The sequence below is a fragment of the Phascolarctos cinereus genome, unplaced genomic scaffold (assembly GCF_003287225.1).
Source record: "Phascolarctos cinereus isolate Bilbo 61053 unplaced genomic scaffold, phaCin_HiC Scaffold_3;HRSCAF=262, whole genome shotgun sequence".
In the NCBI taxonomy this organism is placed as follows: domain Eukaryota; kingdom Metazoa; phylum Chordata; class Mammalia; order Diprotodontia; family Phascolarctidae; genus Phascolarctos; species Phascolarctos cinereus.
The window spans coordinates 116,221,112-116,244,694 of NW_027555736.1; the positions used below are offsets into that span (position 1 = coordinate 116,221,112).

A 23,583-nucleotide genomic window follows, 5' to 3' on the forward strand; every position below is an offset into this window, starting at 1 on the left:
GGGAATGAGGATACAGTTTACCTAGATCTTAGCAAAGTTTTTGATACAGTATCTCAAAATATTCACATGGGGAAAAAAATGGAAATATATGGATTAGTGGATAATACAGTAAGATGAATTCAGTAAGGGTTAGATGTTTTTTAGTCTATTAGTTGTGTCCAACTTTTTGTGACCCTATTTGGGGTTTTCTTGGCAAAGATACTGGAGTGGTTTGCCATTTCCTCCTCCAGATAATTTTACAGATAAGGAAACTAAGGCAAACAGGGTTAAGTGCCCAAGGTCACACAGCTAGTAAGTATCTGAAGCCAGATTTGAACTCACAAAGATAAGTCTTTCTGACTTCAGGCCCAGCACTCTATCCACCATGCCACCTAGCTGCCCAAAAGTTTAGATGGTCTGACTCTAAAAGGTTAAAGGTTAAATGTCAAGTCTCCAGTAGAGTAGCCCTGAGATCTGGGCTTGGCCTGTGCTATTCAGCAATTTTATCAATGACTGGGATAATGTCTGCAGATGGCACCAAGCTGAGAAAGATAGCTAACCTAATAGATGAGAGTCAGGATCCAAAAGGATCTTAACAGGCTAAAGCATTGTGCTAAATATGATAAAATGAAATTCACGAGGTACATGTTAAGTCTTGCATTTGGGTACCAAAAAAAGTCAACCCAGCTATAAGATGGGAAAGGCATAGACAGACAGCAGTTCAGAAAAAAAGACTGGCGGGTTTTAATGGACTACAAGATCAATGAGTTAGCATTGTGGCAGCCACAATAACTAACACGATCAAGATCTGACAGACGTCAGAGAGGCTTAACCTCCAAGAAAAGGGAGGTGAATCAAAGGTGTGCTGGAGTCAGCTCTAAACAGCTTCTCAAAACCCCACTATTACATTCTCGGTGTGAACATTTACTGCACAGAATTCAGCAATCTGCAAAGCAGGGCTTGCTGTATTGTTTTTTTGATTGCCTAGATTTAAGAAAGCGTTAAGAATGCAGATTAAATTCAAATGTGTATGTGTACATTCCTGTCCCCTTTGCAACCTAGTTGTTAAATATCACATATCAGGACACCCCAGTATTGTTCTATAAACAATGCTTGAGCTCAGCAGGAGTGCAGTAGAAGGCTCAGGGAAGGAAGTCATCACCAGACTAGAGGACTATTACTACTACTACTACTACGACTACCACTACTACTACCACAGTTCCTTCATAGCAGAGACTGTCTTTTGCCTCTTTTTGTATCCTCACTGCCTAGCACAGTGCCTGGCACATAGCAAGTACTTAATAAACAGTGATTGCATTTATATAGCACTTTAAGGTTTTGTAAAATGCTTTACCTACATCATTTCATTTGAGCCTCATAATACCCCTAGAAGGTGATAATCCCTCTGTACTCTTTATCCTCTTCAGATCCTATCTGGAATATTGTTCTGGGAACTATATTTTAAGGACACTAACAAACCGGAGTGTCCAAAGGAGGTCAACCAGGATGGTGAAGGACCACTGGTGCATGACCTAGGAATATTGGTTGAAGGAACTGGGCATGTTTTGCCAAGCAAAAAAAAAAAAGACTGGAGTAAGGGATGGCAAGGTGGGATGAGAGCTATGTTCAAGTATTTGAGCAACAGTAACATAGAGCAAGAATGAGAGCAGCTATGTTTGGGATCAGAGGGTGGAACAAGGAACAGCAAATGCACAATTCAGAGAGGCAAATTTAGTCTTAGAATCAGGAAAAACTTCCTAACAATGAGAGCTGTCCAAAAGTGGAATGACTTGTCTCAAGAAGTGGTAGACTCTCTTCTCCTTGGAGATCTCCAAGCAGATCCATTGGTCAGATCCATTATCACGGGCGTGGGAAACCAGACTGGGATAATGCCTGTTTGACCATACCATTAAACCCAAATCACTCTGGCTCCAGGATTGGCCCATAAAAGGCCCCAGCCCAAGCCTCACTTGCTCCTAGTTTGGGTTTTGATGGCTCAGAGGGGGTAAAAAGCAATCCTTTCTATTCTGGCTAGAAACTCTGAGGGCCTTCCCCTCCCTGATGGACTCTTTTGTGAAGGCAAAGTAGGCCATCTTTTACCTCATTTCTTACCTAGCCTTTAACTACTGAATGGGTAAACTGAGACCTGGGAAAGACCACTAGTCACTTGGATAATGTGGCAGAATGTATAGCGAGCTGGCCTAGAAGCAGGAAGACCGAGGTTCAAGACCTACCTTTCACATATGCTGGCTGTGTGACTCTGGGCAAGTCACTTAACATCTCAGTGTTGTAGGTAACTCTTTAAGACTATCAGTGGCAGAGAGCATGTCAACCTGCATTGGAAGAGGGAGCTTCCTCATTCCAGAGTTCCTGAAACCAATGAAATCAGGGATAATCCTTATCCCTTGCTTTCCATATGTCTTCTCAGTTCTCAGAGGAGGACAGAGCCAGCATTAACTTGAGTTATGCTTTCTTACTTGAAAGCTTTGGCTTTCTAGATGATGGAGTCACAATGACTAGAGAATATTATTTCCAATATCTGTAAACATGATGTGGTGAAAGTAGGGAGTCCTTCGCTAAAGACTAGAGAATATTATTTCCAATATTTGTAAACATGATGTGGTGAAAGTAGGAAGTCCTTCGCTAAAGACTTACTCCAGTGTCTCAGAGTCGTCACAGGAGAGATAAATACGGGTTTTCAAAAACTAATCCAAGTTCCAAACAACCTCCCAGCTCAAACACAGACTGGTCATATACAACATGAGCCTACAAGGCTCTGTGTCCAAAGGCAGCAAAAATGGAGGGTTTCCCCAAGAAATCCCAAGGGTGATCAGAAAGTCTCAGGGTGGTCACAATCTCCAGGGAGGCTTTGGAAGCCCCAGAGAGCAAGGGGAGGAGTGCCACCTGGCCACAGGACCACACAAGTACTAAAGGTCTCCAAGAAACCTAGCACTATGTCCTGAGACCACACAGAGAGCCTGAAGACCCAAAACTCTGAATCTCAAAGATCTACAGGGGCCTAACACCCAGGAAGTGAAGGCCAGCCCCAAAATCCAGGTAATCCAGGGGTAGACTAGGTAGTACTGACCAGAAGAGCAGTAGAGGTTGGAGCCAGGTCCTGGTAAAATGTACCCATTCAGGAACTAAAACTAAAAGGAGAAATAAACCAAAGGAGGCCTCACCAGTCTAAAAAATTGCTATAGCTATAAATGTGCCCCAATTTCCAGGCTAGAGGAAGAAAGTAACTTCATGATAACTTCCAGTAGAGACACAGAAGCAACAGTGATAAAAAAAAAAAAAGGGACCAGAAGGAAGTTCAGAATCAAGCACAGAAAAGCAGGTCAGTTTTGAAAGTGAGATATAGAACATATTATACCCGTTTTTAAAAAAATCAAGCATTATGAAAAGGAGATTGATAGTTTCAAATGCAACTTTCTTTTTACATTCTGTTGTGCATACAGAAATGATTTTTTTTTTATATTTACATTCAGAATAAAACATAAAATTAATTTTACAAAAAAAGAATCTATGTCAATGGAACTAAAGCTCAAACAGGATGAGTATAGGCTGATTGTATGTCCGCCATCTTAGAACTGGTCTAACTAAATGCAAAGAGACTTGATGTTAAAAGGTCGATAGGGGGCAGCACAGTGGATAGAGCACCAGCCCTAGAGTCAGGAGGACCTGAGTTCAAATCCAGCCTCAGACACTTGATACTTATTAGCTATGTGACCCTGGGCAAGTCACTTAACCCTATTGCCCAGCCAAAAGAAAAAAAAAAGATTGATAACTAGATGCTGACTGTTTTTGCCACAGCAACTCTCAAAATGCATGGAGAGGTTGCTAGGTGTTGGTAAAAGGGGAACACACAATGATACAATCATAGGCCTTCTGAACTAGTGAAGAAAGAGAATGTTAAGTAACAAAAAGAGAGGAAAAGGATTCCTACAGTCTCTCATTTTCACTCTCTCTAGCCACCCAAACTCGTATTCCTGGAAAACCATGAGCAGCTGAGGATGGCTTTTTAGTTGGCCAGTGACTTCTTTGCTATTGATACATGAAACAATATCTCTTGGTAAAGAAAGTCAATACTTACCAATGGTAGCCGGCAAGTGCATTGTGGCAGAGGCCTGGGGTGTGAATGCACTGAAATACAGAATCAAAAGGTTCAAGCATCAAGTCTAATTGAATCCTCCTCAGACTGGGTCTGCAAGCTCAGCCCAGGCCATCCTGTTCCCACTCAGAACACTCTAGAGAAGCAGCTAGCTACTGAACCAGGGGACAAGACTGAGCTTTGGCTAAAATGAAGCCAAGTCTGAGAGCTAGCTCCTGGAGTTACTCTCCAGGAAAACGTCATCTCTTGCCTCCATTCCTTAGCTCCTTCATCTCTGAAACAGGTCAAGAATCGCATGTGCTCTATCTAGAGGCTTTGATGAATCATGAATGCACTACTCCTGTCAAATGATGTGAGCAGCTCAAGAGTGTTCAGGATCAACAGCAGCACTCTTCTGCATTCACAGTTCTTTCATTGTCAATGGAGTCCCAGCAAGCAAGGAAAAGAAGACTGGGGAAACTTTATAAGATGAAGCTGGCTCCTCTAGGGTCTCCAACTAAGACTCCATCCAGCCCCTGTGCTGCCTGAACATCTTCCCCTAGAGCACACCTCACCGTTTTCGTAGAGTAGCATCATCTCTCAAAGTTGCTTTCGCAGCTGAAAGCAGGTTCTGAAGGTACATTCTTGCCTCCTTCCAAGCAGCATAACCCAAGCCCATGAATCTATTAAGAGTTCGGCTAAAATCAAAATAAGGAGAAAGTAATGTACATGAAAATCTATGGGGCTTTTATACTATTAATGGGGGTTCTAACATACTCGAGAAAGCAACAGTTACTTAACAAACATCTACTGAGATCTTATATTGATTCCTAGCAATGAGGGAGAAAGAAAGAGAAAGAGAAAGAGAGAGAGAGAGAGAGAGACAGACAGACAGAGACAGAGAGACAGAGAGAGAGACAGAGAGAGAGAGACAGAGAGACAGAGAGACAGAGAGAGAGAGACAGAGAGACAGAGAGAGAGAGACAGAGAGACAGAGAGACAGAGAGAGAGAGACAGAGAGACAGAGAGAGAGAGACAGAGAGAGAGAGAGAAAGAGAGAAAGAGAAAAGAGAAAGAAAGAGAAGAGAAAGAAAGAAAGAAAGAAAAAGAAAGAAAGAAAGAAAGAAAGAAAGAAAGAAAGAAAGAAAGAAAGAAAGAAGGAAGGAAGAATAGTCCTAACTAAAAATGGAACTAGAGACTAACACTGACATGGAACTAGTGAAATGACAAGTAATCTATGGACCACACATTAACCATGATAATATAGTATAAACTACATAAACCATAAAAATGCTAGAGGAATACAGAGCAGAGGAGGAATCTGGAAGGGGGAGTGGAGAAAAGTTTCTTGGAGAATGTTTGACCAGTCTCAAATGCCATAATGTACATGAATTGTTTAAGAGCATACTGGACATGAGGATTAATGGCATGAACAAAGGTAGAGATGTGGGAATTGCAAGTCATGGGGTATGGGGGGGGAAATAGAAAGGAAGGAAAGGGGAGGGGAGAGAGACAGAGACAAAGAGAGTAAGAGACAGAAGCAGAGAGAAGGAGGAGGAGAAGGAAGGAAGGAAGGAAGGAAGGAAGGAAGGAAGGAAGGAAGAAGGAAGGAAGGAAGGAAGGAAGGAAGGAAGGAAGGAAGGAAGGAAGAAGAGAGAAAAGGGAGAGAAGGAGGAGGATGAGAAAGAAGGGGAAGAGAGGAAGGGGGGGAGAGAAAGAGAAGAAAGGAAGAGAGAGACAGAAGAGAGAGACCGAGACAGAGAAAGACTGACACAGAGACAGAGACAGAGAGAATTTATCAAGCCCTTACTATGTGCCAATAAAATAAAAGCAAGCAAGCAAGATAGTCCCTGCCTTGCCTTCAAAGAATTTACATTCTAGTAGGGGAAGAAAAAATACTGGGAGTAGAGATGAGACTACAGAATGTTTTGGAGCTGGTGGCTGGAAAATATGGTGAAGGCTTGGTTCTAAACAAGATAAGGCAAGAGTTCATCTATTAGAGCCCATAAAAAGCAAGCAGGTTGGTTTGGTTAGAGCCAAGGGACCAAGCGAAGCAAAAAAAAATGAGGTTGTAAAGATGAAGAGTAAAAATGGGGATGTGATATAAGCCCTTAAGCAGATTTAGAATTGATAGCAACTATAGACTGTTAATCAATTAAGTCGATATGAAGAAACTGGTAACAGGAAGAGTCTACTGCAATGGCCATGAGATGCATAAACAGAAGCAGGGAGAGATGAGAGTCAGGGAGAACAGCACATTTTGGAGAAAGTAGAGAGTTCTCAATGATGAAGTTCAATTCATCCACAGCTAGATGTTCAAAATCATGTAACCATTATATCAAGAAGGCTTAGAGTCAATTTCCTCCACCCCAGTATATCTTCATGGTTACCAGTTTATGGGCAGTAGTTAATTACTCCAAGTTCATCTTGGCAATCAAAAGTAAATTCATTGTGATGGAAATGAAATGGGTACATACTCCAGATGCTAGACTTAGGCTCTAGAAAAGACCCAATTCACTCCTAGCACTAAAACAGGCATTATCCATATTATTAGAACTTATTTAAGAAGGATGAACAGGAGAATTTATTGATTCTCAAGAGTGACTTTTCATGGCGACAATGTTAGAGGTAACTTTCTTGTTCTTGTCAAAGTATCTGAGACTTTTAGGGCTGGAAGACCCTTTGGAGATCATTTGATCCAATTTTCTCATTTTAGAGATGAGGACATTGAGACCCAGAAATGAAGCAATTTGTTCACGGTCACACAGCGAGTAGTGACAAAGCTGAAACCAGAATTTGTGTCTTGTGATTCTCATTTCAATGTCCTTTTCACTACAAGAAGCTGCTTTCTTTCCCTCTTGGAATAATGATGTATTTAATTTTGGTCCCTATTACATGAAGTAGGACTCTTTTATTTGTCCTAAATTGATGAGGTACTCTGTGGGCTAGTTAACAGGGGCAGGGAACCTGTGGCCTCAAGGCCACATGTGGCCCTTTTATTAAGGGGATTTGTTCTATGAAGTTTGGATTCAGTCAAAGGGCTGCACTTGAGGACCTACAGGGCCACACGTGGCCTCGCGGGTACAGGTTCCCCACCGTGGTAGTACTTTGTGATTTGGCAGACACTTGTATATTTACCTTATCTGTATTATGAACACAAGAATCCAATACGTCTTTCAATGCTTACCAGACAGCTACAGACCTGGCACACAGTAGGTACTTAATAAATACTTGTTGAATGATCGATTAACCTGGACTCGTTTCCCCTGTATATAGATCCTAAATTTCAAAATTTGGGCTTCTCTAGCAACTGCTTGTATCAATTTCTGCTAGCTTGATTGGTCCCAAATTAACCACATTACAATCCTACTCTGAAAACTCAAATTGCCACAGAAATGCTGTCTATGGAAAATATTTCCAATGGCCTGGCTGTCTAAAATCAAGGAGAGAAAGTAACACTATCCAAAAGGCAGATAGACCTACCTGCTCAAAGACATCCTGGTGACTGGAAAGGACAGGTCCAGTGAATAGGTGCTTAATCACACTGAGATCCAATATCTGGTCTCCAATTGCCACACCAATTCTTTGTCTTGGCTATAAGGGGAAAATGCAGTTTATTTTTTGTGGAAAGTCCTGGGGAGATATTAGAAGCCAAATCTAGCATCTGAAGAAAAAAAAATCCTAAAGATTATCATCATCTCAAGAATAAGTTGTCTTTCCTAAAATTGCTTCTCTCCAAAGGCCTGTGAAATGCATTTTTTTCCTCTTCTCTACACAAACTCATTTGCCTCCAGCCGTGCTATGAATCAAATATGTTCTGAATGACAAGATATACTATAAGTCACATTGCATAGATAAAATAATTTCATATCTTTTTAAAGGGCAAGAAGGAAGGGGCAGGGAAAGGATATCGTACCTGTGAAGTGGGAAATGAACCAGGTTCACTAGGTGGTAAGAGAGTCAGAATTTTTGAGCTTGTCCAAGCTTGAAGGTCTAGCCTCCCACCCCGAGTATGAGTCATTTCTACAACATCCCTTATCCCTGTGATCAATTATACAGATTCTCCTTGAAGAGCTCAATGTAATGAGGAGCTCACCACTTCACACAGTAGGTCATTATGCTGTTGGATTCAGATGTTAAGGCAAACAGGTGTCAGTGGATACAAGGCTGGGTCTAAATCCTGCCTAAATCATTTACTGTTTGTGCAACCCTGGGAGGGTCACTCAACCTCTCTCAACCTCAGTTTCCTCACTTGTAAAATGGGGATAATACTACCTACTTTACACAGTTGCAATGAAGATCAAATGAGGTGACATATACAAATTGCTTTGCAAACCTTAAAGCACTATAAAAATGCTATCAGTACTGGGTACATCCGACAATCATGCAATCCAAAGAGCTAGAAAGGCTCTTAGAGATTATCCAAACTCAATCTCTTCATTTTAAAGATGAGTAGATTGAAACCCCCAAAGAGATTAAAGTGACTTGCCCAAGGCCCTCTAGTTACCTCATTATGGGACAGTAGAAAGACCAGTGGATTGGATGGCTTGGGTTCTAATCCCAGCGCCATCTCTATCTTCCTGGTTGATCTTGGCAAGTCACAACTTCTGGGTCTTCAGCCATAAAACGTGGAAGATGATCCTAAGGTCTCTTTCTCCCAGGTCTAGAATCTTATTTCCCCATGTTAAGTATTATTTGTGAAAATATGACAGGTGACAGATTCAATACGGCCCTTCTACTACTCCTTTGTTGTTGTTATTCAGGGATTTCAATTGGGTCCAACTCTTCGTGACTCCATTTGGGGTTTTCTTGGCAGAGATACTGCAGTGGTTTGTCATTTCCTTCTCCAGCTCATTTTACAGAGGAGGAAACTGAGGCAAACAGGGTTTAGTGATTTGTCCATCATCATACAGCTAGTAAGTATCTGAGGCTGGATTTGAACTCACGCCTTCCTAACTCCAGGCCTGGTACTCTATCTACTGCACCACCTAGCTGTCCCTATTACTTCTTAGAATCAGATATACTGCAACCTAAATCACATTTATGAATGATATTATTGTTCAAACTGATTAAAAAACTAAGGTCCAACAAAAACACATTACCATTAATAATTATTTGGCCATCAGGACTTTTTCCTGGATATGATTTAACTAATGAATCAATTAATTTAATAATAAAATGCAATGATGCCTTTTGGATTTACATCAAAGTCATCTACACACACATACACACACACACACACACACACACACACACACACACACACACTCCTTCCCTCCCTTGTAGCAAAGAAAAGCAATTAAGCAAAATCAAGTGACAGAGAGGGTGCAACATTTCATGGATGTAATATGTTTACGATATAATCTGAATATTTTTTTTCTATATCATAAAAAGCCCATAATGGTCTTTGGCTGTTAAAAATGTGGTTGTAAATACTCTGCAAAACACATTTCTGGAGTTGTTATTATTATTAACTGATAGTTCTCTAAGGTATCTCTCTGGGACTATAGGTTACAAAGCAGGTGCTGATCCGATAGAGTGCCCTCAGTGAGAAAGGGATCAGTCAAGACGATAAGCATGTGTTAAATTCTTACATGCCCAGCTTTGGGAATAGAAAAAAAAGGGGGAAAACTCATCCAGTTCCTGCCCTCAAGACACATACATTCTAAAGGGAGAAAACAACATGCAAATAGCTAGGTACATACAAGCCATCTACAGAGTGCATAAAAGTAGTCTGAAAGGGAAAGCACTAGCACTGTTGGGGGTAGAGGGAGAGACCAGAAAAGGTCTCCAGCAGATTGAAATCACAGGTTCATTTAAAACAACAAAAACAACAGCCACAAAATCACCACCCAAATGGAAAGCTAAAGACATATGGTAGGCAGTTAATAAATGTTTTTTTAAATTGATTTCAATTTCTTTTTTTTTTAGCTTAGAGGGCTCTTTTATTGGAATTTAAGATAAATTCCTTATCTACTTTGAAAATAAGTATTTCAATTTAACAAGTATCTACTATTTATTCATTGTCATACTTTGTGGAATGCTTGGGAAATATGAGCCAAATTAATTATTAATTATAATCACTGTTATTAGGTTACACTAAGATTTATAAGGTCCTTTCCACATAACCAGTGAGGTAGCTAGTGTTAGGATATTACATTAGGACATCATTACGTCCAATGTATAGATGAGGAAGCAAATCTTAAAACATGTGACGTGTCCAGGATGAAACAACATACAACCAAGATCTAATCTTAGATCTCCTGACTCCATGTCTAGTAAACTTTCTGCTGTACCATGTTGCCTCGTTTATAATGTGTGTATGCACTTACTTTTTCTTTTTGAGCACTTATTTCCCTTTAAATTCTTCCTTTCCCCTCACCATTGAACTCTGCCTTATAACAAGGAAAATCATTTAAATAAAGCCAACAAAGTGATATCTGCAACATTCTACATCTGTAGTCCCTGACTTGCCTCCTGAGAGGAGAGAGGAATGGAGTGTTTCATTCAATTTCCAGGACCAAGAATCTTCATCCAATATATTACACAGCTTTTTAGTGTTGTCATTCATATTAGTGTAGTCATTGTTTATATTGTTCTCTTGGTTCTGCTTTCCTTACTCCATCACTTCATAGAAATCTTGTCATACTTTTCTTAATTCCTTCTATTCTTCATTGCTTATGGAGCAGCAATATTCCATAACATTCATACACCAGTTTCTTCAGCCATTCTCCAATCAATGGGCACTCATTTGGTTTCCAGGTTTTTGCTTTTTAAGCTTCTCTTGAGTCTTGTATTTGAAGATCAAATTTTCTGTTGAGTTCTGGTCTTTTCATCAGGAAGGTTTAGAAGTCCCCTATTTTGTGAATGTCCATCTCCTCCCTGAAAGATTATGCTCAATTTCGCTGGGTAGTTGATCCTTGGTTGTAATCCAAGCTCCTTTGCTTTATGGAATATCATATTCCATGCCCTCTGATCTTTTAATGTAGAAGCTGCAAGGTCCTGCGCAATCGTGACGGTGGTTCCATGATATTTAAATTGTTTCTTTCTGGCTGCTTGCAGTATTTTCTCTTTGACCTGGTAGTTTTGGAATTTGCTACAATATTCCTTGGCATTTTCAATTTGGTATATCTTTCAGGAGGTAATTGGTGGATTCTTTCAATGACTATTTTACCCTCTGGTTCTAGGACCTCAGGGCAGTTGATTTCAATTTCTGCCAGATGAGTTTTACAACCACTGTGAGACACACTAAAGCTTCAAGTAATAATAATTATACCTGTTCTAAAATATTTATAGCAGCTTTCTTTGTGGTGGCAAAGAACTGGACATTGAGGGGATGCTCATCAATGGGAGAATGGCTAAACAAGTTGTGGTATACAACTGTGATGGAATACTACTGTACTGTAAGAAATGATGAGCTGCTTCTCAGCAATACAATGATCTAAGACAATTCCAGGAGATTCATGATGGAAGGTGCTAGCTACACCCAGAGAAAGAACTATGGTGTCTGAATGTAGATTAAAGCATATTATTTTCTCTTTTTTTCCCTTTCTCATGGTTTTTCCCTTTTGTTCTGATTCTTCTTTAGCAGCATGAATAATGAGGGAATATGTTTAATATGACTGTACATGCATGACATGTATAACATACAGATTACATGTTGTCTTGGGAAGTGGAGAGAGAGACAGGGGAAAAATTCGGAACTCAAAATGTTATAGAAGAGAATGCTGAAAACTAAAAATAATTAATTATTTTTTTTAAAAAAACTACTTCCTCCCTCCCCCCTAAAAAAAGACGAGCTGATTGTTTTTAGAAAAACATGGAAAGACTTGCATGAAATAATGAAAGTGAAATGAGCAGAACCAAAAGAAATCTGTAAACAGCAGCACCAATATTATATGAAGAATAACTGTGAACAACTAAGTTATTCTGAGTATCATAAATACTTAAATCAACTACAAAGGATCTGTGAAGACGTTATCCACCCCCAGAGAAAGAATTGATAAATAAAAGTATTCACAGTATGTATGGATGTATGGGTGTGTGTATCACATATACACACAAATGTATATTACATACACATACACACACACACACACATATGTGTATGTAGGTCCAGCATGGGGTGGGGAGGAAGGGAGGGAGACAATTTAGAACTTAAAATGTAACAAAAAATAAATTTAATTTTTAAAATAATAATGATACTTTATTGATGATATATTTTATATATTTTATATATGATTATGTGACATATAATTATTATATATCATAAATACATAATACAGATGTATAATTATTAAAACAGCATGTAATAAATATATAAATATAACATTTTATATTTATATCATGATTTACAGCATTGGTGTCAAACTCAAAAAGAAATGGGGACACATACAATACGCGAAGCTCTCCGTGGGCCACACAGGGACTTGGAAACCACATAGTAACATTATCTATGTTCTATTGGATTCCTATTGCTTGGTTAAATATTTCCCAATTACATTTTAATCTGGTTCAGGCTATACTCAAGACTGTTGTAGGCCATGTGTTTGACAGCTCATGGGCAGGCAGCTAGGTGGACCTGGCGTCTGAATCTTGCCTGCAACACTCATTAAGTGAGGCACATCACTTAAGCCAAGGCACATTATTTATCCTGCTCAGCCTCGGTTTCCTCATCTGTAAAATAAGGATAACAATAGCACCTACCTCCCAGGGATATTGTGATATAATACACAAAAAGCACTGTGCAAATCTGAAAGTGCTATATAAATGCTATCATCATCATTATTTACAGAACACTTCTCCCATATACAATCTCATTTGATCCTATGAACAACCCTAGAAAGTAGAAAAGACAGAGATAATTATTTTATTTCCTCTCTTTTACAAATAAGGAAATTGAGGCTCAGAAAAATTAGCCAACTTACCCAAAGGCATACAGCCAATAAGTAGAGGCAGCACCATGGCATAATGGATCGAGTGCCAGTCTTGGATTCAGGAAAGCCTGAGTTTAAATCTGGCTTCAGGCACTTAGCAGATTTATGACGCTAGATAAGTCATTTAACCTCTTTGTGCCTCAATTCCCTCATCTATAATATAATGAGGTTTGGCTTGATGGCCTCTAAGGTCCCTTCCTGCTCTAAACCTATGGTTCTATGATCCAAGTCTAGCCAAGATGCCAATCTGGGGCTTCTGACTCCTTGTCTGGTGCTTTTCACTACAAAAGGTTCTCTGTCAGCCTTTCCTGTCTGCACGTTCACCATATGGAAATCAGGCCAAGATTTGAAACAAACAAAAAGAGTGCAATGATTTCTACTCCTGTTCATTATCCTTTAATTATACTTTTAGAGTAATTTTGAGCTTATGAGAACACATGGAAAAGCTTTAAGTCTACCTCCAAAGCAGTGGGTGAGCCTATCCATTGATAGCCCTTCCATAATTTAGTGAGGTGGTTATCTGAAGCTGCTGTGCCCAAAAGATTCATCATCCTGAGATGGTGCTGGTGATGAGCCTCTCAGAACTTTGCTAGACTGAACTTCAGGCACACATACTGTCTCCTAATCAAAGACCTGCCCGAGTTTGCATTCTGCCAATCTCAACTTGGATAACTCAGGGTCACCTCCTGCCATAATGAATGAGCCATCATGATGTGACCGACATCTAGGGAAAATATTTCTGTGGTTTTTAGTTAACAGCAATAACAATTACAATAAAGAGGAGCTGGGCATGCCCACTCCAAGGAACTATACTGTAACTTTCCATGGGCCACCAGAATATCCCAATTATTTCACAGTTTACTTCCATAACATAAAGAAAACTCATTTTATTATACTTTCTTGTAGATCTGTCAAAAGTCTCAGAAAGTGCTTTTTGATTCAAGCCCAAATCTCTTATCAGTGTCAACAGCATACTGCATTAGATTCCTGGGCTTAAAGTGAGAAAGACCTGGGTTCAAATCCACTCTCAGATATTTATCAGCCATGTGACCACAGACAAGGCATTTAACCTTTCTGAATCTCAGTTTCCTCATCTGTAAAATGGTGACAATAGCTGAGATAACGTATGCAAAGCACTCTCTAAATCTCAAAAGCACTAACAAAATGAGTTATTATGTTCAGCAATCTTCATTGCCAGATTCCAGCTTTGTACATTCAGTGAGGATCTGTGCCTGTTCATGCTCTTAAGAGTAGATGATTGAGGGGCAGCTAGGTGGCACAGTGGATAGAGCACTGGTTCTGGATTCAGGAGGACCTGAGTTAAAATCCGGCCTCAGACACATAACACTTACGAGTTGTGTGACCCTGGGTAAGTCACTTAACCCCATTGCCTAAGAAAAAAAAAAAGTAGATGATTGACAGTACTCCAAAAACACATTCATCTTTTCCTCCCCATGACTCGCTTTAATGGGACAATCCACAAACAAGCTGCAGAGCTCAGCATCATCCCCTAGCTATTGGTAACACCTGTCTATAAAGTCACTTTTGTCCTCTAATCTTCACTGTTCATCCATCAAGTGCTGGATTGTACAAAAAGAATCAAAGAGGCCCTAGTTTGAGGTTCTAATCTGGGCTCTAGGTCACTCATGTGATCTTGGCAAGCCACTTAACTTCTCCATGACTCAGTACGTTCTGGTGAAAACAAGATCTGCCCGTCATCTTTCTGACAAGAGCTGTTGTGAATATGGGAAATTAGTGACTACATTGTGAAAAGTGGAAATCATTACCAAGGTATTATTTATTATCCTTATGTGTATCTTCCAACTCTGAGATTCCATGATTCATGCCTACGATCCAAAGGAAGGCCGAAAAGTGGGCCCAGAAGTGAAAAGTAAAGGCAAAGGGTCTTTTCTATATAGGAGCTTTAAATTGCCTTTCTTGGCCGAGGGATAGGAGGTATAGTGCCAGGGACAACAGGATCACTCAGTCACTTCAAGAGATCAATCCGCTTTAAGGGGGAAAGAGGTTCCACTATTAAGTGTGGGCTACAGGATAGAATGGAATTTCCTGGGGGCTGGGCAACATGTTCCAAGTCTAGAAATTCTGGCTTTACTCATCCAATTAAAAAAAACAAAAAACAACAACTCTATCCAGAAAGATAACATTCATCAGTGATACCAAAAACAGAGTAGAACAACCAATATGAAGTTAACATTAATACTTTAACTTTTCCCCTCAAAACTTAACAATATTAGGGAGATAGACAGACAGACAGACAGAGAGTGCTCAATTATGTATATGCTTTAAGTAAATAACTCACTTGACAGGTTAGGTTACTTTAGATAAGGTAGTAGATAGAGAGCTATCTTCTGAGCCAGGAAGACCTGAGGTCAAGGCCTGGTTCCAGTGTGACGCATAGTGGCTGTGTGATCAGGGACAAACACAACATTTCAGTGCTCTGGGGAATGCTCTAAGACTATAAACTACACAGAAGGTACTGACCTGCGCAGGTAGAGGGTGAATCCTCACCTAGGAGTTTTCTGTACCAATGAAATCAGAGGTCCAATCTATTTCCCTTTTTCCTATTGGCAGGCTAGTCCTCCAGTGTGGTGGGGAGGAGGAAATCTTCAAGGCTAGTCACTTAGAAAAAATTTTTTTTCTGGCTCCACATTGGATGTTTTTATAATACTTAGCTACATGACGAATTAATATTCTTTAAATAACATTTAACTATGTTCCACAGAACTATTTTCCAACTGTATCTTAAAGGTCACTCTTTTCCTCTAACAGTTACCTCATGCTGATTGTCAAAAATATCACATTTTCTATGGTCATTGCCAGGCAAACTAGTTTTTGTTTGGGGATAGATAAGGAAAGGGAGGCCATGGAATCAGATAGAGAAAGAATCATATTATAACTGTTTATCACACTAAGAAGTAACTAATACTCCCAAGGACCCTTAGGAAGTCAATTTCAAAATTCTGAATTAACTATAATATAGATTGGGTTTTTTTTAATCTTTTCTGAAAAGGAGGTGAAATAGACTTCCTCTCTTGGGGCTTCCCCTCAATTGTTGTTTCAGCACATTTCTACACCTGAACATCAGAGGAGTGTGATGATATCAGACCTCATCCTAAAAGCTGTTCCAGGGTTGTTCTAGACAAATGAAGGCATTTATGCAACAGAACTTCATCTCTCATAGAGTCTAGCTTGACTCCTACTTTACCTTCTCCAAAGGGTTTTCCTGCAGTTGATTCCCACTTATTGGTTAGAGTTCACATTAGGTCCAATTAGGACCACAGGATCACGGATCTAGAGGTGAAAAGGACCTCACGACATCTAGTACTTCCCCAAACTCAATTTTATATATAAGGAAACAGATCCAGAGAAGTTAAAGGAGTTACCCAAAGTCATACAGGTAGTATCAGTGACAAGATTTGAAGTCAGATTCTTCGACTTGAGAACCAGTGGTCACTGTACTATGCCACTTACTTAGATAAAAATTAAAAAGACACCATCAGGGTTCATTATTGGAAGGGTCATCTTGGAAAGCCTGTGTCTGGCTAACTTAAGTTAAATTTTAACTGGGTAGTCTATTTGAATTGCATTGTCAGATTTAGGTTTAACTTCTTGTCACATTACAACATCCCAAGGACCTCTGGTATAGTTAAAGTGTTGGGAAATCACAGTAACAAGAAAGCTCATATCTTCGAAAAGTCCTAATGGTAAATCACTGAAAATATAAACTTTATAATATTGCATATGATATACATATGTGTTCAACATTAGGATCAGAAATCCAACCAAAAACGACCACAAACTAGGGTACAATGGTGATGTAACTGTTAGCCTAACCTCTTCCTGGGCAGCTTTTCCCTTTTCTAATATATTTTAACTACTGTAATGGAATGGTCCAGCCATTTTAACAAGTCTCCATTTACTGAGGTCCTGCTCAGGACAATTTGGGTGCTCATTCAATTAGCCCTGATACTGCTCATAGAACTAAAGAAAAGACTGGCCACTCAATCTCTCGGAGATTTGTGGTGAAGCATAAGGCTACTTTTCCAAATGGGCAGGGCCACCCTCCTGTACATCAGGCAAGACTAGCTGCCCCTAACACAACTTCGATATTACAGATACAAGCCAAATTTTAGTGCAGCAGAAGGAATATTGGCCTGGAATTTGCTCCAGCCCCAACTCTGCAAATAACTTACAGTGTGAGCTTGTCCCTAGACCTCTCTGGCCTCTAATTTCTTTATCAATAAAGAAGGGAGTTGATAAAATGATCTCTAAGGTTTCTTTAGGTTCCCAGAAGCTGTGGTTCCATGAGTCAAATGCCAAGAACACTGGGATAACAAACAGATGCAGAGGAAGCGAAAGCCAGAGAAGAGGAATGAAGGATAACGAACAGTGGAAAAGAGATCACTAAAATGAGGTTGAATTTAGATGAATTTAAAAACCAAGGTTTCTTAAAACAGAGGAGACATGCATCCCTCCTCACAGCAGAGATAGAATGTTGTACATACTCTTAGATACAGTCTCTACACTGGATAGCTTTGCTAAATTGTTGCTCCTAAAAGGCCTGCCATGCTATGGTCCACGGGGTCAGGAAGAATTGGACATGACTGAATAACGACAATCACAAGGGAGGGTTGGCGTAGGATGTGAGAAGAGGATTGTTTTTTACCCACAGAAATGAGTATGATAGAAACAGAAAATACATACATATAGATACACACGTGTGTGTGTGTGTATACATATTATATATACATGCATGTGTGTATATATATACATATTATATATATACATGTATGTGTGTATATATATATATACACACACACACCTGTGGTTATGTGTATATATACATATATACACACATACATATATACACACACATATATATATGTATGTATATAAGTGTGGTGGGTCCCATACCAATACACCAATGCATGTGCTCTCTCTCAACATATATAATATGTATTATATTACATTATACTCTATATAATATAAAATACATGCTCTTTATATCCAATATCTATATTCTTTAAATATAATCTGTTATATAATACACAATCAATAATATAATATATAATATAGCATTGATAATATATAATATATAGTTAATAATATATTATATATTTTATATATATGGAGAGAGAGAATGTGCATTGGTGTATTGGTATGGGACCCCAGCTCTATACATTAGTAAGCTATACCTCAGTTTTTCCATCTGTAAAGTTGGGAGAATAACAATATAAGGTTTGGGTTTGGTTTTTTTTTTTTAATTGTGAACTCCCAACTAATAAATATTCTTTATATACAAATGCCTGGCTCATAACACACCAGAACTGGACCCCACCCCCAGGGAAACAAAAGCTTTTCTTTCCTCTTTATGCTGCTGGATACCACTAGTTTATGGCTGTGCCATGGAAGAAGAAGGAGAAAGAGGGGCACTTATCATCTGGATGTCAATTGGGCCAGGCCAGTGGACTGAAGAAGTTAAGAGAGGAGACAACATACATGCTCCTGATTTCACAAAGATAAACATGAACCAGTCTTCGGCCTGAAAGGGCATGTATCTTACGGAGCTGCGGGTGGGGTATGAAGTGTACAGATACAAAAGTACTAGATAACTTGTGGAGGTATAGAGCATTGACAACTGGGGAGAGGGATATCAGAAAGTGTTTGCATAGAACTAGATACATGGAAAAGGCAAAGATGAAAAGGAAGTACATCACCCTGCCCCTACCCAACCAGAAGGAACAGGAAGGTAGATAAGGTCTAGCAGCCTTGGCCCTTCCCCTGAAAGATCACCCCATGGAAACTGAGAGCATCACAATGCATCTGCTACACTCTGCTAACAAACTCCTGCCACCTTTAACTCTTCCTGTTGTTGTTGTTCAGTCGTTTCAGTCATGTCTGACTCTTCACAACCCCATTTGGAGGTTTTCTTGACAAAGATACTAGAGTGGTTTGCCATGTCCTTTTCCAGCTCATTTTACAGATGAGGAAACTGAGACAAACAAGGTTAAGTGACTTGTCCAGAGTCATACAGCTAGTAAGTGTCCGAGGCCAGTTTTGAACTCAGAAAGAGGAGTCTTCCAACTTTGGGCCCGGCACTCCATCCACTGTGCCACCTAGCTGCCCTCACTCTTTATAGCCTTGTATTACTCACCAGCTGCCCAGGAGTAAATGATCCCCAATCGCCACTTCCCAAACTCATTATCATCCCCCTCTTCAACCCCACTCATTTCCCACTTTAAACTATACCCACCTCTTCTACCATGTCCTCTGGAGTTCCATTTCCATAACGAACAATCTTTCCTTCTTTCTGAACCTCTCCCACTTTGGCTGTGCCTTTTCTTACACTCCCAACACACTGTTCTTAGAAAGGAAGTCAAAATACTTCCCACTGTCATTTCTAGACTCTTCCCTTTGCCTCTATCAATCAGCAATCTCTCCTCTTCTGTAGTTGGTGTTACTAAAAGAAAGTTCATCCTTTAAGGATCATAGTGGCTATTTGATACAGGCTGCAAGCTCATTCTTCCTTTCTCAGAGTGCAGCACCTAATTTGCTGTCTTCTTCTCTTCCCTATCTCCTACTATTATATTAAAAACTTCAATATTCATGTTGATGCTCCCTTAGATTCCCTAAACTCCCAGTTCCTCAAACTCCTTTCCTCCTACGACTGGCCCCTTTACTCTGCCTCAACTATACACAGGGACAGTAACACTGTGAATCTCACCCTTACTCCTAAGTGTTCCACTTCTTTGATTCAATGTTCTGATATTCCTCTATCTGACCACAACCTCTTATCATTCCATCTCTCTGTGTTTTATAGTTAAACGATTCGACTCCACATTGTCTCTTCTCAAATCCCTAGCCCCCTTGAGCATCATCCATTATCAAATTCCATCCCTGGATTTCTACCATTATCTGCTTCCTCAGCTCCTACTCACATGCTGTTGATAAAGCTGGATGCTGAGACCAAAGACAGAAGGCATGGTTTCAAAGGCTTTCTCCATGTAAACAGAGTCTTTGAAAGTTTTGGAAAGTTAGAAGTAATTTAACATGGTATAACAGGAAAAAAGAGCAATGGATTCTCAGGGTGAGAGCCTGGGTTTTTCATCCTAGTTCTTCCATTTATCATGTGATATTGGCAAAGTCACAGCCTCTCTGAACTTCATTTTCTTCAACTATTGGACTAGATGACCTCCAGGGTCCCTGACTGCTTTAAGTCAATGATCCTAAGAGCTTTCAAAATCAAGGTAATTATTATCACAGAAACTAGCATAACAACAATGGTCTTCATCTTCATTCATTCATTCACTCATTCATCAAGCATTTCTCAAAACAAGGTGGCACCATGGATGAAGTGCCAGTTATAGAATAAGGGAGACCTGAGTTAAAATCCATTCTCAGACACTTGCTAGCTATGGGACCCTGGGCAAGTCACATAACCTCTGCCTGTTTCAGTTTTCTCATAGTAATGGTACCTACTCAACAGGGTTGTGAGGATCAAATGAGATAATATTTGTAAAGTGCTTTGCCAACCTTAAGGTGCTAGCCATTAGCATCTGTCTATTTCAGCCCGACTAGGTAGAAAGTAAATGAAATTCTTCTGGATACAGGTGTGTACTATGAGTGCAGAATGTTGCATACACAACATGAAACATCCGATGTGTTTGCTTTACCAATCTACTTGGCTTAAATGTTTTTCTTTGTTATAAGGAAGGATTCAATGAGGTGGTTTGAGAGAGAAGAGCATATCAAAACAACACTGCAAAAACAGTTGCAAAGGGGCAGCGAGGTGGCACAGTGGATAGAGCACCAGCCCTGAAGTCAGGAGGACCTGAGTTCAAATGTGACCTCAGACCAAACCCTTGACACTAGCTGTGTGACTCTGGGCAAGTCACTTAACCCCAATTGCCTTAAAAAAAAACCCATAAAAACAAACAAAAAAACAGCTGCAAAAACAAAATATCAATAAAATTTAATTGTATTAAACAAAGACGATAAAGCAAGGAGTCAAAGTGAAATTATCTGACTGGCAGGAAGCTACCCTTATTCTTGTGATCTGGCATTGCAGCGATGACAGGACTGGGAGAAAAAGACACGTCTGGTCCTAGCTTTACTACTAAACAGCTATGTGATATGGGGCAAGAAACTTCACCTTTACATGAAATCATCCATAGGATGTGATGGGCCTGTGAAGTGGTCTTCCAGTTCTAACATTTTATAGATTTAAAAGCCTAACCCAGTTCAGAACCTATTCAAGGTATTTGTGAGTCCTAGTCAAGGTTTGAAAATGTTGCTGCTGCCTGTCCATAAGGAAATTTGATCCTTCAATGTATGTAATAACACATGTGGCCTGGATTATCACAAAAAAAATACTAATGTGATCCAGAGAGTGAAACTTTCTACAAGAAAATTATGTGTATGTATAAAAAGTAATGTTAAAAAGCATGCCTACTCCCCTACAAGTTGTGAGATAGGTGGCTGCCTAACTCACCTACTCCTAGTCTGGTTTCACTTAGAAAATATTGTAGAGAGGTACCAATACTTAACTTAGGATGCTGAAGAGACTCCATTTGAATCCTGTCTCTTACACTCAGCAGCTCTGTAACCATGGGTAAATCACTTCACCTCTCTGCCTTTGTTTCCTAGTCTGTAAAATGAGGGTGATAATGGCCTGTAGTACCTATCTCCCAGAGTGGCTGAAAAAATCAAATGAGATAATGTGCGTTAATTTAAGTGTGTGTGTGTGTGTGTGTGTGTGTGTGTGTATCTCAAATATTATTATGATTAGGTAAGTTTACCTTGAAAATAGCTGTTGTTATTGATTTACTCCTTGCTTGGTAAAGATACCAGAATGGTTTGACGTTCTCTCATTTTACAAATGAGGAAACTGAGGCAAACAGGGTGAAGTGACTTATCCAGAGTTACTCAGCTAGTTAAGTGTCTGAGGCCAGATTTGAAACTCAGGTCCTCCTGACTCCAGGGCTTAGCCATTCTATTCACTGTGCCACCTAGCTGAGTGGTGCAGTGGATAGAGTGCTGGCCCGAAAGTCTGAAATATTTATCTTCCTGAGTTGAAATCTGGCCTCCTACATTTATTATCTGGGTGATCCAGGGCAAATCACTTCACCTTATTTGCCTCAGTTTTCCTCATCTGTAAAATGATCTGGAGAAGAAAATAAAATGGCAAACCACTTCAATATCTTTGCCAAGAAAACCCCAAATGGGGTCACAGAGAGTCGGATAAGACCGAAAAACTGAAAATAACAAATTTGCCTTGCAAATAAAGAGGAAAGGTGGAGGAAAATAGAGGCAAACGCTAGGCTTTTTAAAGTTACAGTTACAAAGGGGGGGGGGAATGAGCCCGTTTTTTAAAAAAGTCACCTTTTTAAAAAGGGACCAGTTCACAATCCCTGATTGTTCTGACTTTAGCCTTACACCTAGGAATATTTTCACCTTCTGTTCCACGGCCCATGGCTATATGCTCCTGAGTTACCCACCCCACTACCAACAAGTGAGTCATGCCATCCACCACCGTCTCCAGTGTCAGCCTCCAGAAGCAGAATGAGAACATAACAACCAGGTAAATCGGTTCAGGTGTCCCAAAATGTCCTCCCTCTATTCCCTTCCGCACCTCAAAGCAGGAGGGCCGAGAAGCTGAGCTTAAGTAGAGGGACCTTGGGCTCACATAAAAGAAAACTGAAGAGACTTGGCCTTTTGCCTGCGAGACCTCCAGGAACTAACGGTAGACTCTTCCTAGTAGGTTTTGCAGGACAGAGCGCGGGGATCAGCGGCACAAGCGCTCAGCTCCGGGAGGCCTGAAGCTGGGGAGCTTCGGGGAGAAGAACTGGGGCGGGGATCGGGGTAGGATGGCATAGAAAAGGGGCCTGAGACTCCCTGGCTCCAGCCCACGCGACCCTTTCAGATCCCGACCCCACCCCTCCACCCGACAAAGCAGAGATGTCTGCGCCTCAGTTTCCCCACCAGTAAAAGGAGGAATTTGGAAGGCCCGGTCTCCAAGCTTCTCCTCCAGCTCTCAGTCCTACGAGACTCACGTTCTCTGGGGTGGAGAAGACTCCGTAGGGCAGGTTCTGAATGGGGAAGTCCGAGTTCTCGGCCACGGGGATAAAGGACATGATTGGTTGGATGGGGTCGTCTCCGTTCAGGGCTCAGTAGCAGCTTCCACCTCGGCCGCGCTGTGCTTTGCGCGATCCTTGCTCCGTGCTTTCAGGGGGTTCCTCTCAGTCCCAGAAGCTGTGACCCGAAAGCAGGCTGCGGGCCGTCTCCTCCCTTCCCGCCCGCCCCCTAGTAGGCAGCCAATAGGCTCCCCACCTGCGCAGCTTGGCCCCTCCAGATCTCGCGCAGTCCCCGTCCCTTTCCCTCCCACTCCTCCCTCAACCCACTCCTACCTCCCGCCCCGCCGGCCTCCAGCCCCGCAACCTCTCTAGGGCTTGCTTAATGCAACTGTAATCCAGGTCCTGGTGTGACTCAGCTGAAAAAGGAAAACCGCGAGTTTCTTGGGTGTAACGTGTCAAGTTTGCGGAGTTCCCTCCAGCC

At 40.6% G+C, this 23,583-nt stretch overlaps 1 protein-coding gene across 1 annotated transcript in view; it reads right to left on the reverse strand.

Annotated features, from left to right (window-relative positions):
* FAH (fumarylacetoacetate hydrolase) overlaps positions 1-23,322 on the reverse strand; it is a 58,678-nt gene extending 35,356 nt beyond the window's left edge. Inside the window, exons 1-4 of the mRNA XM_020965809.2 lie at positions 23,082-23,322; positions 7,560-7,666; positions 4,648-4,770; positions 4,076-4,125 (exon numbers count right to left, since the gene is read on the reverse strand). Coding sequence (XP_020821468.1) covers positions 4,076-4,125; positions 4,648-4,770; positions 7,560-7,666; positions 23,082-23,162 — 361 coding nt within the window. The 5' untranslated portion in view covers positions 23,163-23,322. The remainder of the gene's footprint in view (positions 1-4,075; positions 4,126-4,647; positions 4,771-7,559; positions 7,667-23,081) is intronic.
* Between the last annotated feature and the right edge of the window lie 261 nt (positions 23,323-23,583).